At 44.0% G+C, this 18,776-nt stretch overlaps 1 protein-coding gene across 2 annotated transcripts in view; it reads right to left on the bottom strand.

Annotated features, from left to right (window-relative positions):
* The window catches only part of fer (fer (fps/fes related) tyrosine kinase), a 30,483-nt gene that overhangs the window by 4,005 nt on the left and 7,702 nt on the right, over positions 1-18,776 (bottom strand). Inside the window, exons 7-18 of one of the 2 annotated variants that reach the window (XM_083641392.1) lie at positions 17,368-17,505; positions 14,367-14,486; positions 11,150-11,266; positions 10,486-10,672; positions 9,893-9,991; positions 9,339-9,545; positions 8,300-8,422; positions 6,345-6,401; positions 4,144-4,262; positions 3,651-3,745; positions 754-877; positions 214-368 (exon numbers count right to left, since the gene is read on the bottom strand). In XM_083641392.1, coding sequence (XP_083497518.1) covers positions 214-368; positions 754-877; positions 3,651-3,745; positions 4,144-4,262; positions 6,345-6,401; positions 8,300-8,422; positions 9,339-9,545; positions 9,893-9,991; positions 10,486-10,672; positions 11,150-11,266; positions 14,367-14,486; positions 17,368-17,505 — 1,541 coding nt within the window. The remainder of the gene's footprint in view (positions 1-213; positions 369-753; positions 878-3,650; positions 3,746-4,143; positions 4,263-6,344; positions 6,402-8,299; positions 8,423-9,338; positions 9,546-9,892; positions 9,992-10,485; positions 10,673-11,149; positions 11,267-14,366; positions 14,487-17,367; positions 17,506-18,776) is intronic. The other variant, XM_083641393.1, reaches the window with a different exon arrangement.

Here is an 18,776-nt window from a genome sequence, read left to right as displayed (position 1 = left end):
CATATTTGCTTTTCCTATCTGATAAGCCATAATAATTTCAATTTCAAATTTTTCAATTAAAAAAAAAGGAAGTTCTTAACCTGTGGTTGCACACCTGAGTCTAAATTACTATGGCTTTTGTCATAGTGTTTGTCAGAACAGTGTTTGGGGGTTTTCTCACCGTGGTTGAGCTCTCCAGGCAGTCAGAACAGTGTTTGGTGTTGTTTTTCTCACCGTAGTTGAGCGCCTCGGGAGCCGTCCACTTGATGGGAATCTGTTTCAGACCAGAAGAGGAGTAAACTCCGTCGTCCTCCTGTCTACTCATCCCAAAGTCACTGATCTTCAACACACTCCCCTCTCCCACCAGACAGTTCCTGGCTGCTAGGTCCCTGTGAGAGAGTGGGGGAGGGGAGGGAGAAGACAGAGGGGGTGGGAGAAGGCGAGGGGGAGGGAGAGATGGAGGGGAGGCAGAGAGGGTGAGAGAAAGGGGAGGGAGAGAGAGGGGAGGGAGAAAGGGGAGGGAGAGAGAGGGGAGGGAGAAAGGGGAGGGAGAGAGAGGGGAGGGAGAAAGGGGAGGGAGAGAGAGAGGGGGATGGCGAGAGAGGGGAAGGGGAGTGACGGGGAGATTGAGAAAGGGGGTGGGGAGAGAGAGAGGGGGAGAGAGAGTAACTAAAAAGTAACAAAATATAATGTATTCCGATTTAACATGTAAAGCTAAGTTAAAACTAACTTTAAGCAATTAAACTATAAAGTTACTAAAGTGATTTTAGTTACCTATGGATGCAGTTCCTGCTCTCCAGATACGTCATGCCTGCGGCAGCATCAACAGCGAATCGGACGAGCTGCTTAATCTTCAACTCGTCCTTCCTTTTCCTCAGGAAAGACAGGAAGTCTCCACCTGGAGGCAGAGAGACAATTACATCATCAGCATAGATCAGGGGTGCCCAAATTCTTTCACATGAAGGGCCAAAACTCAATCTGGGTGGAGGGCCGAGGGCCAAAAATAAACGTTGCGGAATTACATTAAAATGCAGCGTTTTATAGAAAATTAACATTCTAAATCTAAAATAACATTTCAATATAATAATCTACTTTTTATCTGTTTGGAAATTGTAATAATTTGCAATTGGTTATATATATTTAAAAAAACATCTGCATTTGTGGGGAGCTTAAACATTTAATCAGTAAACACCCAGTTAAAAACAGTATGTTCCACCTTTGTAATCAAGAGAGAAATTTGACTTAATTCACAACTTGAAAAATCCTCAAGGTACTTTGAAAATCAGCTTTATTGTCCATCTTTTGGAAACAATTTGCCATGACAATTTGCAGGGATGCAATCTCAGGAGTGAACACGGCCACCGCAGCCACATTCAGACACTGTTTCACAAAGTCACCACATGAAAAAGCTCGTCCACCCTTTGCAATCAGTGCAGATATCTGATAACTTGCCCGAGTTGCATTCTGGATAAAAAATCGGGGAGGATTTTTTTTTTTTTTTTTTCCCCAAATCCGTGGTGGGCCAAAACAAACAGAGCAACTTGGCCGTGGGCCAAGTTTGGCCCGCGGGCCCCAAATTGGTCAGCATTGGCATAGATCAGTGATCCTCACTATTTCTTCGATGAGAGCCGCACTGGCAGGACAAAGTCAATAAGAGAGCCACTTTTAGGGAGCACGGTGGCTCAGTGGTAGAGCTGTCGCCTCGCAGTCAGAAGGTCCTGAGTTCGATTCTCGCCTGGGACACTGTGGGCGCTGTGGTTGTGTTCCCCCCCATATCTTCAGTGCCTACTGCCCAGGTGGGGTATCTCGTCGTAAGGGCCTTTCTGTCTGTGTGGAGTTTGCATGTTCTCCCACACACACACACACACACACACACACACACACACACACACACACACACACACACACACACACACACACACACACACACACACACACACACACACCAGTTTCCCCTAGAAAATCTTTCAGGTCTGGAGGGATTTCGAAACGTACCCCGACCGCAACGGTGGGGGCCGTCACTGGCGACGCTGAAGTTTTAGCTAACCTGTTCACATCTATGTTCGCAATGGCATCCCAAGTATCATCATACTATTATGGGATGCGATGCGAACAGTTGTATTATGGGATGTGCGTTTCCCAGGCAACGACACACGTTGACACGTTTTGGAACAGCGCTGCACGCTGGCACAATACTCCTAACAGCAAAATGTTTATTGTTTTGAATGATTTGGCACCTTCTATTACTGTCAACACCAGTATTGTTGTATTGTAATAATATGCCATAAAGGTTTATTGAAATTTTGGGGAGAGCAGCGGGGGTGAAATCTAATTTTTTTTTTTTTTGCAATTTCTTAGAGCCGCCAACTAAAGCTTCGAGAGCCGCCAGTGTCTCGTGAGCCGCGCAATGAGGAACTAGGGCATAGATGATAGCATAGATCGGGGGTTTCCAACCTGGGGGGGGGGGGGGGGTGTTAAGGATAGGATTTAATAGATATTAAACGCATATGTTTGGATACAGTATGAAATACACACGGTGTATTTGCCTCGCATGAACATAACATGAAAACATTGCTCATCAGTACGTGTGTGTCAAATATAAAGTTTACAAAACACTTAGCATTAAACAAAACAAAATGGGAGAAAAATAAATGGACAAAAAAGTCTAGATATATAGATATATCTATATATATATAGATATATATATATATATAATGAAAAGGACTTAAAGCGGGACTTACCCCCCCAGATTTCCTGAAAAACGGCTCTCCACTCGATCCGAAAACCCCGCAGGCAATATGGCCGCCCACACTCCCCTCCTTACCTGGCAGAATTCCTCCCCCATAAAGTAACATATCTTGGCCAATAAGTTTGTAACATACAAAATAAAACAACCCGTAATATCTTAATTTTATGTAGAATGCAGAGGACATGTAACTGTTTAGTTAAACTTGCATTCCAGGAATATTGTGCTCTAAAGATGACGATAGTGGCTCGAGACTGTTTCGTCCTGAAACCCACACGCTTTGCGGTGGTGGTTTTAGCGTAACCTATGTGGGATTTGAGGCGTAACCTATGTGGGATTCGAGGCGTAACCTATGTGGGGTTTGGCGTAACCTATGTGGGATTCAAAATAACGCATCCGAGATATAAAACGTTATGAATATAGCCACGTTATAAACAACAAACTAACGCTGGTGATCCGTATGGAAACAGTGTTACTCGAAATGGTTAAAAGTTCTATCAATTTGGTAATTTAGTGGCGTTTTACTGCCATGTAACATAACTAACTAGCGGCTAACATTAGCCACAGTATTTATTACCCATAGATGCATTGCTCTTAAAGGGCTCGCGCCGCGTGAACTACAGTAATAATCAATGGGGAAAAAAACAATTTTTCACATGAGTGGGGCGCGTGCTAAACCCACCGTGACGTCAGGATGTACCAAATATCCCATTCATTTGAGGGCACAAAAAAAAGCAGTGTTCAACCCATAGAGGGAACTTATGCTGCTGAAAATGATACAAATGGTACAATTTTACAATTTTGACCAGAATTCTTCACACAGACACACACCACCCCCAAAGTCATATATATTGGTTAAAAGCTGAAAAAAAGTGTTTTTGGGGGTAAGTTACACTTTAAGTAAGTACAGTAAGTGAATGCCCACCTGGCACCAGCTCCATTACGATGTATATTGGCTGGCGCTGCGTACAAACACCAATCAGCTTCACGATGTTGGGATGGTCATACTGCTTAAGGATCCTGCAGCCAATCAGAGAGGAAGACACCAGCAACCAATCAGAGAGCAGCATTTGACTTTCAACTCTTTTAATACATATTTCTTTACATTTTGAAATGCCCCCCCCCCGATTTTTAATCATCCTTTCTGCATTTATTCCTTTCCTGTCAGACCAATTCAACATTTATTTTATTATTTGATTTAAAAAAAATCTTTATTCTTCATCATTTCCTAGATTTATTATGCTAAACCTTCTACAAACATAAATAAACGTCAACTTGAAACTATGTTTCAACTACCATTTTTTTTTTTACCTCTCAAAAATCTGAGGGGGCAATTGCCCCCTCAGTTACAATGGGCCTGACGCTTCTGCACACAAAGCCCTCTACCTCCAAATCTTGTGGGATTTGGACGCTCCTACCTGGCCTCAGACAGGAAGCGGATCTTGAGTTCGGGAGGTAAATCCTCCTTACAGGTTTTGACAGCGACCGGCGCTTTGTCTCGCTGCAGCGTTCCTTTAAAAACCTCGCCGAAGTTTCCCTGGCAACCAGACAGAAACATGGTTGGAAATTTAAAAAACAAAAAAACATTTGATAAAAGACGGTTGGAATTTGTTTTATTTTTTTAATAAAAGAGAGAATCAGGGGGGAAATGATAAAACAACCAGACCGAGACGCATGGTTGGAAATGGGGGAAAAACACATTTCCTCCCTTTCCCTGCTCTGCTCCCTCACATTCCCTGTTCCCCACCTCCTCCCCCACATCCCCCGTCACCCTTCCCACCTCCTCCCTTTCCCTGCTCTCTCCTCCCCCACATACATTCCCCTGTTCCCTGTTTTTACTGTCCCGTGTGACTATTCATGAGTATATCACCCAGTCACAGTATATTCTACCTGTTCTGCTCTCTCTCCTCTCCCCCTGCTCCCTCTCCACCTCCACTCTTTCCCTGCTCTCTCCTCCCCCACATTCCCTGTTCCCTCCCCACCTCCTCCCTTTCCCTGCTCTCTCCTCTCCCACATCCCCCTGCTCTCCCCAACTCCTCCCTTTCCCTGCTCTCCTCCCCCACATTGCCCTGTTCCCTCTCCACCTCCTCCCTTTCCCTGCTCTCTCCTACCCCACATTCCCTCCCCCTTTCTCCCTTTCTCTCTGTCTCTCTCTATCATATCATATTACATTACGTCATTTGGGAGATGCTTTTATCCACAGCGACTTACAATAACACATTTTTGTCAGCAATAGAGCAATCAACTATGCAACACAGTCTATGACAGCTATCAACTTCTGAAGGAATAGTGGTAAAGTTTAGTTTAGTTAGTTTTTTCTCTGGCAATCTCAGCCTAGAAGATGGAAATGAGTGTAACGAGTTGACAATTCAGGGGCCCTTTACACGAGGACAGTTTCTGAAAGAAACGACACAATAGCGTTTCCTTCACACCTTTTCCTTCACACCTTCTCCCTGTTTACATGAGCGCTGTTGAATTTTTAAAACGCCGTAATGTACATGCCAGGTCGCTAGGTGGCAGTGTGATCACCTTATTCTTTGCCCATACAAGGACGCTTACTGCATGACGTAATTTCGCTTTAAACGCGGAAGTAGAGTACACTTTCCGCAGTCATTTAGACTTGCCAAAAAGCTTTTTTCAAGCTAAAAAAAACCCCCAAACTGTTAGTTTTAATATTTGTCGGGTGAGAATGTAACATATATGTGACCAGTTTATCAGAATAACGCCTATTGGAAATCTTTAACGAGCAGCGAGGACCGGGAGCGCTGACTGTGATCTGTCACCCTACTGCTACTGGCAGTGAGAAAACACTGTCGACTGCTTTTGTAACTAACGTTAAATGCCGACCGGGTACAGCCATCGGCTCCTCGCAGCAGTAACGCTATGAACATGTAACTGAAGTTGGCCGCAGTGTAGCTTAATTCTGAGTGTTGCCAAACTTCATTCATACTGACGTTGTATTTGGTTGCCAACTCGTGCACAGCATCGCGTGTGTCGCCTGTGCAGGCACGTCAGAGTTTCTGAAATGTGCCGTTCCAAAGTGATTACATGGAGCGCTCAGCGGGGTGTGTCACCAAGAATTTCACTCTGGAGGGTGGTTTTAAAATGTGTCGTTTCCTAAGCGCGAATTTGCCGTCGCCGTCTTAACGGGAGGCACTAACGATACAATAATTCCCCGTTTCCATAGGAAACCGTCCTCGTGTAAAGTGCCCCTCAGTCTGATATCAGGCTCAAACAAGGTGGGGGGACGACAAAAACTGAGAAAAACAACAATAGAGTAAATGCTGGAGAGAGAGAGGGGGGGGGGGGGGGGATGAAAATTGAGCGACTAGATTAAAAACAAACACCAGAAAAGCTACAAAAAGCAGAATTTGAAAAATGACAATTGACAAAATGACAAAAAATGAGAGGGAGGGTGCAATGGTGAAAAACAATTTAACACTTTAACGCTTTACATTCTCCCAACACATAATTTGCTATAAACAAGTCTGAATCAAGGAAGAAGACAAAAAATCCAGACAGAACGTAGCGAAAAAGAGACAGAAAAATGAAATAACGAAAAAGAGTATGTCCTGCAGTTTGCTGTTTGAGAGTAACTGGAAACAGGAAGTGAGTTCACCTTGCCCAGTAGTTCTCCCAACACAACATCTTCATGGTTCAAAATCCATTTCTTATCCTGAAAATGGGAGATAACACTGCCATTATTATTTTTATTATGATTTTTAAAAGATATATCAAATACATCAAATGTTATTAGTCATGTATATCATATAATATATATATATATAAAATATTACTTGATTAAAAATCTTAAAGTACGGTAGCTGATATTTTCTGTACTTAAGTATCAAAAGTAATTTTCTTGTATTAAATGTACTTAAAAGTATTGAAAGTAAAAGTAAGTAAGAAGTACATCCTGTTTTTAAAAAAAGCAAGCGGTCCGGATTTTCAGAATTTTGAGCTTTATTGTGAGTTTGCTTACATCTTTACCTTATAGTCTCCCAGATGGAGGTTGACAAAACATGTCATTTGAACTGACTGCAGCTTTTCTGAAGAACAGACCTTACCTTGGCACAAGTGCCTCAAGAATTCTGATTGTAGATGCTACAGTTCAAAAGTTATGGACCAAAATGTAAAGAGGGCTGTTATAGTGCCAGCATCAGGTCAATAGGTGTAATTTTTTAGATCACAGCAATGAATAAAAGTGGGGTGAGCCAAGGAAACCTGGGGGATTTTTGGGGGGATTGTAACGTAAAGATGGCTGTTATAGCGCCACCGTCATGTCAATCGGTGTATTTTTTTAGGCCAGAGTAGAAGAGTACTCTATGAACCTATGGACCCAATTAGGGAACAGTCACTCTTATGGTTTGTGAGCTACAGGTACTTAATGTTGCTATAGCGCTCCCTATAGGCGAAATGACAATTGTTTTTTAATCAGCTCAGACTACATCCTTGCACACCTGTACCAAGGATGCTTAGCATCGGATGATGCATTCTGGAGTTATGGCGATTTTTGTGAAATAGGTCCCACCCACAGAACTTTGGAAGTCGATTATATCGCAACGGTGTGGTCTTTTCAAAAACCGCAAAATGACTTTTGTGCAAAATTTGAAGGAGAGATCGCAAAAAAAACGGTTTTGGACAAAATATCTACTGATATAGGCCACGGCCATTTCCGTCTGACTAGATTTCCCGCCATTTAGAATTTTGTCCAAAATAGTTTTTTTGCGATTCCCCCTTCAAATGTTGTCCAAACTTCACCAAACCAAAGCACACATGCACAAAAGCCATTTCGCGGTTTTTGAAAAGGCCGCAACGCGATATAACCGACTTCCAAAGTTCTGTGTATATATATATATATATATATATATATACTGTATATATATATACTGTATATATATATTTATTTTATTTTATTTAACCAGATAAGACATTTAAGATACAAGATCTCTTTTGCGAATGTGATCTGGCCAAGAAGGCAGCAATTACAAGCCAGGTTACAATCAACATAAATTACAGTACATATAAAGGAAACATAAAAACAGGGCTATAGAGCTGAAACATTTCAAAAAAGCAAGGACAACCAAGTACATCATAAAATACCACATCCAAGGGTAATAAATAACACAGGATCAAGAACGTAAAAACATATGGCCTAAAAACTAAATTTACAGGTCAAAAAGGGCAAAGTAAAACTAGACATTACTGCAGGAGCAGCTTGCAGTAAGAACTTCAGATAGAGCATGTTTAAAACTGGACAGAGGAATAGAAGAGACCAGTTTTAAACGGGACTGCAGGTCGTTCCACGACCAGGGACCAAAGTAGGAGAGACTATTTTTTCCAGATTCTGTTCGCATAATTATATAGTATATATATATATATATATATATATATATATATATATATATATATATATATATACACACTGTATATATATATATATACACTGTATATATATATACTGTATATATATATATATATATATACCGTATATAGATATATATATATATACACACACGTCATTAATAGTGCCAAATGAAAAGGAATAACAAAAAAAGTAAAAAACAAAGATACCTTGACGACGGGGATGAGTAGCACAACTCCAGACTTCTTGGTGATGACCTGCTTGGAGGAGAAGTGATGCTCGATGAGCTGAGGGATGGTGGAGAAACCTGTCCCCTCAAACCGGTACTGACTCTACCAGATGGAGAGAGAGAGAGAGAGACAGAGAGAGAGAATGACAATAGAGTAAAATCAGGAAAATAGAGATAATTCACAAGGAGAAAATAACAAGAAAGGGTGGGGGGGGGGGGGCAGAATAGGCAAGAGGAAGTGGTCGTCTGTGGCTACAGGAAGTAGAGAGAGACAGAGAGAGAGAACAACAATAGACTATCAGTCCGATGACTAATAACACTCGAGAGCTTTACGACAGTGAACATAACCGCTTTTGTCCAGAGGGGCGCCCAAATCAACCCAACTGAAAACAGTCAAACTTGCTCGGAGCTGCTTTAAATGTGACTTGCATTGTATTTATGTACTGTCCTGTAAGGTCTTATTTTGTATTGTACTGCACTGTACTGTGGTACTGTTGGGCTTTCCTGTGTGCCTGTCTCTATTGTTTTGTGTTGTCTTGCACTGTTGTATTGTATTAGCTAATGTATGTATGTCCTACTGCTATGCTTGCTGTTTTTGGCTTTTAGTGTGGATGACACTTGACCACTAGTTATTTTACCATCATGCCCAGGGACTACAGATGAAAATTAGGGTAACTAACTCTGGTGCATTTACATGGATGTGCAAACTGACATGTTGATTAATGTACACTGTGCCTGGTAAATAGCATAGGAGCGATGCAGAGAGACGCGGCTGGTCAAATTCTTTAAGTTGCGTTACGGAGCATTCACTCATTGTAATAAAAAAAACTACAGTATGCACATTAATTTCTTCCCGATTCTTACACATAGGGCCTTTAAGATTTTTAAATAAAACAGTAAAACAATTAACATGAAAATATTGTTAAGTAATAAATGAAAGTATACCAGTAACTTACTTTACCAGTAATTACTTTTTAAATAGTATAAATCCAAAAAAATAAAATAAAAATAAAACTTACATCAGCGTATTGAATGATAAAATGCCTCCGCTGGGCATCAGAGAACACGGACAGCACGTACTCGCCCGGCTTGCCATGGCTTTCCCGCACCAGGAAGTCACCCTGTTGCCGTAGCAACTCCTGTGCCTCGGTGCGGGGAATGGCTCCGTGGTACCACTCCTGCTCCGAGAGGGGGCGCTCTGACGTCGGGATCACGTCAAAAAACTGCTACAGATACAGAGGAGAAACAGTGTAAGACTTTTTTTAGGTAAAAAAATATTATTTTACTATTAACAAATTAAATAAACTAACTGCTACAAAGATACACAATAAACAGGGTAACAGTGATTGCTTTTAAGAAATTATACTGTTGGTGGCATGGTGTCAAATGTTTGTTTTTATTGGATTTGTTTTAGTTTTTATGGATTAAAACCTGATATGGAGGAAAATAAAATATTTGTTTCCTGTACTATATATATACATTATATAGTGTTGTTATATAGTGAAGTTACTCCCTCTTTGCTGATGAGTTATGATTTATGAATGAACAGTTTCTCTCTCTCTCTTTGTCTCACCGAAGTGGAGGAGCCCAGCATGGCTTTGGGCGATCGAATCATTCCGGCGAGCGAGTGGCGCAGCGTGTCAAACCGAGAGCTTCTCTCCTTCGCCTTGTCCTAAACACACACACACACACACACACACACAAAAATATGTGTATCTATACACATATATAAACATATACAGTTGAAGAGGGATGTTTACATAGACTATTGGTTGAAGTAATTAAAACTCGTTTCATTTCAACCACTCCACAGATTTCATGTGAAACGATTTATAAGTAACCTCTAGTTTATTGAATTTTAGCGAGGCCCTTTTTGGGGCTGTCGCTACTGGATGTAATCCTCGCATAGTGTAAGACAGAAGACTTTTATATTTGCCGCCACTGGCTACTGCCACGCCTGGCTCATTTGCATATAAGCAGCTACCTTCCTTATTTAGGTCAGCATATCGGCCACTTAAGGAAGAAGCACCCATTGTCCTGCTCCCATAGTTTCTTCACTAGAGGGGGGCAGTGAGGCAGAACCCAAAAAGTGCCTGGCTAAAATTCAATAAACGAGCCGGTGTGAATGGGTGAATGTAGGCATGTGGTGTAAACTCCCTTAATTACCGTGGAGCCCACAGAGCGGGTGTCGTCCTCATACTGCAGTGCCGGCGGCGGAGGCTCCCGCATGTCGGCCATCTTGGCATCCAGCAAAGCCTTCTGGGAGGCCAGGCGTGACTCAGAGCCGCGCAGCGACTGGACCACGTGACGCAACTCTAATAAAGACAGCTTCTGACTGAGGAGGAGAACACAGCTGAGAGAGAGACAGAGAGAGACAGGATATGCCTGATAAAAATGGGCGAAAAAAGGAGTTCTTGACCCAAAGAAGAGGAGTCCGGCAGGGTTGCAGCATTAATGAATTAGCGGTGCAGCCCCCGGACTCAGTCTACAAGACAAGGAAGTCAAATTCCTGCTCTATGCAGACGATCTGGTGCGGCTGTCACTGTGAATTTGCAGAAATTATTGCGAAGGCAAAATTGCAATTTCCTGGAGGGACTGATTATGGTACTCTTTACTCAGTCTTTACTCCCCCCCCCTCCATCTCTCTCTCCTCCCTCCTCTTGCCCCTCCCTCTCTCTCTTCACCACTCCCTCTGTCCCTCTCTCTTTCCACCTCCGTCTCTCTCCCCATCCCTCTCTCCTCCCTCCTCCCCTCTCTTGCCCCTCCCTCCCTCTCTCTCCACCCCCTCCCTCTCTCTCTCTCTCCCCATACCCCTCCCTCTGTCTCTCACTCGCTCTTTGTGGCTCCTCCGGTCTCCTGGATCTTCTCCTCTAGCTCCTCCACCAGAGTCTCTTTGGTGTGGAGGCTCTGCTGTGTCAGGCTCAGCTCCTCCGTCGTGGACGACAGCCTGCAGGAGGGGGGCATTGACATTAGCAGATATTCTGTGCAGAACTTCAGTCCCAACCAAGACCCAGACCCACATAGAGTATCTCACGGAATCACGGATAAACCTCGCTTAAGCCTCTTTTACACAGCCTGTGAAAGCCGCGGTCGTTGCGGCATCATTATGCCTCGCCTCCTGTTTAACACATTGAGTGCCAGCGACGCCATATGGCGTCATTAGAAATTTACCGTAGGCTGCCAGCGACGCCAAATGGCGTCAGTAACTCGAAATTGTTTTTTTGACGGGGGGGTGTCGATCTATGCCTCTTACATCGCCTCTTACAATATGATAGCTATTGAATGTGTCTAACCTATTTTACAGAACCCTTAGGTGGCGACAGCGCACTCCAGATGAGAGAAAGTGGAGTAAAACCATAGAGTAAAACACACAGAAGAAGTCGTTTGGGAAGAGGAAATCGCATCGCATCCGTCCGTATGCAGCTGCTTCATTGAAGCATAACGTAGCTGTGCCCCTGCAGCAGCCAATCTGCTGTCACAATTGAGCACCTCGTGTCCGCTGCAACAGTCCATTCGCATGATCAGCCGTGGAGTTCTCAACTGGAAGCATGGTGACATACACGCGGGTGTAAAAAAGCTGGACTAGCGGACTTTTCACTGCTGAGCACACGCAGAGCAAACCCACTCACACAGAGCCGAGCAGAGCAGAGAGATACTCCTCCCACAACGGGGGGGGGAGGAGGAGGGGGGGGAGGTGGGGCACGCAGGACACTACAGCATACAACAGACCCAGGCGGCTGCAGCATTACATCAGAAAATATTATTAGCAATGAGTCAATGATGTGCTTGAAATGCTTCCTTTCACAAAAGGGTCATTATCTCAGCTCGTAGAAAAAAAGGGCTGTTTTTGGTCTAATCAAGCTATCTTCTCCGGCTCATAACTAAAGAACGGAAAATGGGATCAATAAACTTTTTTTTGCAGGTGATAGAAGAGAGTCTCATCGTTATTTGTGCGTGTTCAGTGTTTACATAGTAATTATTAAAGAAATTATATGACTGTTTTAAAATGCATTGCGGCCTATGTGGCACAGTACAGCACCTTTTGCCCAAGGGCCGTGGCACTCAAAGTGTTAAGAGTCACAAGGACGGAATGGTGTCTCATTTTGTTCCACCTTTCGTTCCGTCAGTGGAGGTAGTATCAGCCCCGAATCAACATCTGTTTAAAAGGTTAACCTTGGAAGACAGGAATCTCAGCTCATTCATAAAAAAAATTACAGGAGTGAGGGAAAACCAGCTCCAGATTTAAGTTCTACTATCAGAAATAAGTTAACTAAAACATATCAATACAGCAGTACTGCAGTCTGTCTAGCCTGTTGTGCATTGACTGACTGTTGCTGTTAATGATGTTGCTGCACTGTAGCCTACTGTGGACTGTTGTACTGTTTGGCATCCATGACTAGGAATTAGTTAGTTAATCATATTGCTCTCACATGATGCTTTGCTCTCCCATTTTTTTGTACTACTTGAGACATGTATATATTTTTTCTATTGTTGTACTATTGTCTGTCTGCAAAATACCTAACCAAAACTTACCAAAATAAATGAATGTCTTCTTTTAATGTCGATACAAAAGATCACTGGGTCGGAATATTGAAACACCCATTTCAAAACTCGATATTTGCAAAGATTGCTGTCTCCTCTTCCACAACCAGGAAACTAGTGCAGCGCCAACTGCGATGAAAATAAATAAATCTGAAATGTTGCCACAAACAAATTCCACGCATCCAGAGCATCCAGAGTCCTTTGTATCGACATTAAACTCGGATATAAACATTTGTTTGTAACTTTTGGCTAATTTCTGGCGGATTAATAGCGATTTCCTTCTCATCCCTTGGTTTGGAGTGTGGGTCTGGGGCTACTAACCCCTCCCACTTCAACCTAGCTCTGATGCAAAAACGAATCGGGACACACTAGCCCTCCACGTGAATGCGCAAAACTGAGGGTTACGGACATAAGTGGTAGGGCCAAGGGGGGAATTGGGATTGGGCCCAAGGCTACCTAACTGACTGACTCCGAGTGTCTGGTGTTCTTTCTGACACTGCTGTCAGAGAGCCCAGCCCAGGTTGGCGTCCGCTGCCCTCGGCCTGCTGCCCCAGCACACGACAGCAAACAGGAAGGCACTGGCCACCACAGACTCATACAACATCCTCAGCATTGTCCGGCAGATGTTGAAGGGGCTCAGTCTTCTCAGAAAGTAGAGACGGCTTTGTCCTTCCTTCAGCGTTCTTTGTCCAGTCCAGTTTATTGTTAACATTAAGATGTATACTCCCAGGTACTTGTAGTCCTCCACAATGTCCACACCGACCCCATTGATGGAAACAGGGGTCACAGGTGACTTGGCCCTCCTCATGTCCGTCTATCTATGTATGTTCCCATGGTTTTCACATCTGGCGTTTACTTGCAAAGTGCTTCAGTGGATCCAACAGACAGGTGCAACGCTTGCATAGCACAACGGGGTGTTCAATGCACCCCCGTTTCTGGTTTTAAACAAACATTTTGCTACATTTTGCCGGAGCTGAACTCAGCACGCCCTCGTCTGCCCTTTCTTCACCCCGCAAGTCAGCGGATTAGAGTGATCAGAGAGGAGCAAGCGGAGAGAGAGAGAGAAAGAGAGAGGAAGAAAGCAAACAAACTAAAAATCTTTATCGGTAAACGGCTAAACGCTAAAGTGCTGCGAGTGCGTGCGCACACACACGTCGCTGTTTTAACGCTGATGCAAAGAGAGAGAGAAATGCCTCGCAGCTGCGGCCGTTTCAGCCGTAATTCCAGGAAACACCATGTCTAATATTCAGACCAGTACGGTATCTTGTCAGAGATTTGTCAGAGATGCATAGTTGGGCAGCACCGCTCTCCCCATAGGAAAGAATGGTACAGCTCGTGTGTGGGGGGGCTTAAGGCTGTCTCTCGCCGTGTGGAGCTGCAACTACACCATGCAAGCAATAGATATCCTTATCCTTTTATCACCCAGCTTGGTTTCTACTGGCTTTAATGGCACTCTACTCCAAGTAAACTAGTTTCTATTGTATTTCTACTGTGTTTCTACTCACATGGCCTGCAGGCTGTCAGCTGTCAGATTGTTCCAAAGAATCTCATTGGCCGGCACGTTCTCCGTCTCGTCCAATAGCGAGGCGTCAAACTCCACGCTGGGCTCTGGAGTCTCCGGGGAGCTGAGGAGACAAGATGACCGCCGCAGAACCATCACCATGGTAACCAAGCCAAAGATAATGGCCGCAGAGATACGAAGATTAAAGAGGAAATACAATATACATAACTGAGAAATACATAATAATAATAATGATGATAATAATAATTGTTATTACAGTATTATCTTTTTTTTTTTTTCCCCCCACCGATTTTTTATCCCATTTTTATCCCCCTTAGTGCTAATTTACTTTTATTTATCCTGGTTGCTACTCCACCCTCTGCCGATCTGGGGAGAGCCGAAACTGGCTCCATGCTTCCTCCGAGACATGGGCAGTTAGCCAGCCGCTTCTTTTCACCTGACAGAGCAAGCTTCACCGGTAGGACATAGCACGTGGGAGGTTCACGCTATTCCAACCGGTTCCCCTTAGGGATGCACCGATTGCCATTTTCTTGGCCGATTCCGATTTCCGATTTTTGAATAGTCTGACTTGCCGATACCGATTTTTGCCGATTCCGATTTTTTTTTCTAAAAACAACAATTGACAGCTTACACAAACGTTTTTGTAACTTTGTTTAAAAATTAAGATTCATAGAACAATTCTTACATCTAATGGGGATCCAAATAAACAAATAAACAATTCTTATCATTTGCATGAAGTAGGACCTTCTCACTCAAACACATCTCAAAATAAAAGTGTTCCAGGTTAGGCTACTGGACAGAGCTTTTTTGTGCAAATACAATGAATACAAATATTAAATTAAATCCAATAGCCTATATCCCACAGCTATCATGCATTTACTTTTCCAAAAGAAAACAGGTGCAACAGAACATCAAAATGATCCATGGACAAGGAGTTTATAGACTGGCTCCAGACCAGTCCTCTTGAGTAGAGGGGAAATGAGTTTATGAGTTACAGTAACGATCTTCAGTCTGAATATCAGGCGGAGTTTACACACAGTCCGAAGTTTGGTATGCGTATTTTTATCTGCCATCCGAAAAAATATCGTCACGCACAGAAAACGTTGCACACTTGTGAGTCCGATGCATTTTTATTATTATGTCCGTCGTTCTCATGTCGTTCTATTTGCAATACGAAACAAATAGTCTCTCCTGTATCCACGTCACGTTACAACATGACTTGACAGGCTGCAGGCAGCAGCGCTGATGTGGAATGGAAAAGCAGGTCGGGGAATGGTTATACTGGACACACTCGCCAAGCCGGCTGTGCGCGGTGGCGGGTTGCTGGAGCCCCGCTTCCCGGGGAGAGAGAGCAGAGAGAGGGGGGCCAGTGAGGTGAAGCGAGCCGCTCTGACTGGACTCCAGCCGAGCGGACACGGCCGCACCTCTGTCTCCACGGCTTATTTTCGACTTGCATGTGTGACAAACTGCGAGCTTTGTCTACTTCACTGACGGTGAAAAAAATCCACAACGAGGAAGGTATGCTGGCGTGTATGGTGTGGTGGCTGGGTGCCTGTCTCGGTGCTTTGGGGTGCGCGCACGTCATGTGAAAATCGGCTCACAGAATCGGCTATTTAGAGTGACCGGAACAGATCACCGATCGAGGCCGATCACGTGAAAATCGGCCATTTCCGGTCACGTGCCGATCGATCGGTGCATCCCTAGTTCCCCTCCCTCTGAACAGGCGCCCTTAACGACCAGGGGCCGGTTGCACCAACTGGTCTTAACTATGCCTGGTCGTAACTCCTACGTCGGTCTTAGTTAAGACCATGGACTTACGCCTGTTGCACCAACACGGCTTATGTCTGGTCTTAACTATGCTGGTCGTAGCAATGCGCGTCCATGTGAATGCCAGGGAATGCCCCGATTGGATGATGTTGCAAAAAATGTGCCTCGCGACCTGCTTGGAGCACTGTGCCACTACGCTCTCTCAGTCACTACTGTAAAACACCCTCCCTCCTCCCATCCTCCCTCGCTCCGGGGGAAAAATGGCAGCTATTGAGCAGACAGAGTCAGTCTGAATGAAATTGAATGTAACGTTCCCAATTCTATGTATTAACTTCTAAAAAACTAACGGCAACATTTTGGAAGGCGGGTTAGGTTAACTAGTTAGTTATAATCTAACGTCGTGCTTTCAAAGACGGCGAACTGGCGGTGTTACGACGATGACGGTCAAAAAGGTCTCCGCGGAGATCTCTGTTACAGGCAGGCTCTACGCCTCCTCCTGACGAGGCGTAGGAGTTACGCCTGGTCTTAGTGAAAATAAGGCTTAAGTCGTCTTGGTGCAACCGGCGTAGCTGTTAGGTCGTAAAGTTACGACCAACTTAGCTTAAGACCAGTGTAAGACCAGTTGGTGCAACCGGCCCCAGAGGAGGAACCACATTAGCAACCAGGATATTGCATGTTTTGGTGAAGGGGGTTCCTATATGAAGGAAAGGGAGGCACGGGGAGAACATGCAAACTCCACACAGAAAGGCCCTTTTGACGACCCCACCCGGGCGGTGGGCACTCGAGGACATGCGGACGGGCACACATTCCTTCAGTGTTCACAGCGTCCCAGGTGAGAATCGAACCCAGGACCTTCGAGCTGTGAGGCGACAGCGCTTACCACTGCACCACCGTACCCCCTACCCCCTATACTGTTATTACAGTATTATCATTATTATATCTAATCCGTTTATCCTTGAGTCCAAGTCGACATTTGAGGCAAATTTGATGAAATTCCGTCCGGCGTTCCTCAGATATCGCGTTAACGAACATCGGACGGATGTACAGACAACTCGAATCCATAATGCCTCCGGCCTGGCTATCGCCGGCGGAGGCATAAAAAACAAATGCATAGTATATGTACAATCTAGCAACGTTTTACGTTTAATAACTTTGTCAGATGTTTTGGGGAATATTGATAGAAATATTGTTTTAATTTAATTTAATTTATTTCTCACCGATAAACCTCAATGAAGTGCTGGTACTCGGCCAGGGGGTCAATCTGTTGGATTGCCACGGCGATTTCCTGGTGAACTTTAACGATTTCCTCGGTCAGCAAACTGGTGATTTCACTGTATTCCTCCAGGATGCTTTTTCTGGAGGGAAAATATGGGGGAAAGGTTTAACTTTTCGACAATTGGAAAAATGTGTCAAAAGTATAAGAAAATTCTTGGAAGTACATGATAATACAAAAAAGAATACATGAGAAGAATTGAGTAAAAATGTGGGGGGGAAATTTGCCGAATGACTGCAAATCCAACAAACAAGCAGACAAATTGCAGAAAACAATATTTTTCAAATTCATTCAAGGCAAATATTTTTGTATTTTTCGGAGAAAAACACACAAACAAAAACAGACTACACACAGAGAGAGAGAAAGAGAGAGAGAGAGAGAGAGAGAGAGAGAGAGAGAGAGAGAGAAAGAGAGAGACTAAACTACCGTAATAGTTTAGTCCAATATAACAGCACCCCCCCCCCCCCTCTCCTGCAAACTCCTCCCCTCCGTGGGTGTGTCTCTGGGGCTCTGCAGGCAGAGTGTATGCCAGGCGAGTCTCTGCCGCCTAGATGGCGTTTCTGGGGTTTCGGGTGCGAGCTGGGATGTGAGCTGGGATGAAGCTGCCTGCGATTCTGGGCTTTTGAGCTTTCTGCTGCGTGTGTTGCACCCAGAGTGTATTTTAGGAATCGCCCACGTTGTGCGCCAGCTCCAGCGCGAAAGCGAAAGCGTTTTCGCCGCGTTTTCCTCACGCTTTTTTCTGCTGTTTTTGCTCGGGTTTCTCTAGTCTGGAGAGCACTGTGGCCACTTAGTGGGTCGGTGGAATGGGTTGTACACGTTCGGTGGCTCCCATATTTTTATAGGAGACGTAGGGGGCTTGGATCTACGTCCCACCGTCAATTTTTTTTTTTTTTTTTTGACATGAACATGAATTTTTTTCTCACTTTCTTTTTTCTCACTGTGTGGCTACTTTTAAAATAAAAGTGCATTTAGAATTGCATTGTATTATGATCCATAATTAAAATAAACTGCATGTACTTCCATTATATTTGATTTGATTATATAATTATTATTATTATTTATTTATTTTTAAATAATCGATTTTTGACATTTGTGAATCGATGCAGAATCGTGCAGGTCCGCATCGCGATGCATCTTATAATCGATTATTTTTGACACCTCTAGACCCCACCCGGGCGGTGGGCACTCGAGGACATGCGGACGGGCAAACGCTCCTTCAGCGCTCACAGCGAACCCAGGACCTTCTAGCTGTGAGGCGACAGCTCTACCACTGAGCCACCGTGTCCCCCGTCCTCAATTTTTTCTTACTTAGAGACTAGTCAACTAGTCTAAATTAAAAATTCTGTTTAACTG

This window comes from Poromitra crassiceps (assembly GCF_964638095.1).
Source record: "Poromitra crassiceps genome assembly, chromosome: 8".
In the NCBI taxonomy this organism is placed as follows: Eukaryota; Metazoa; Chordata; class Actinopteri; order Beryciformes; family Melamphaidae; genus Poromitra; species Poromitra crassiceps.
Note: the sequence above shows the minus strand (reverse complement) of the source record. Positions and strands in the feature narration are given on the sequence as shown.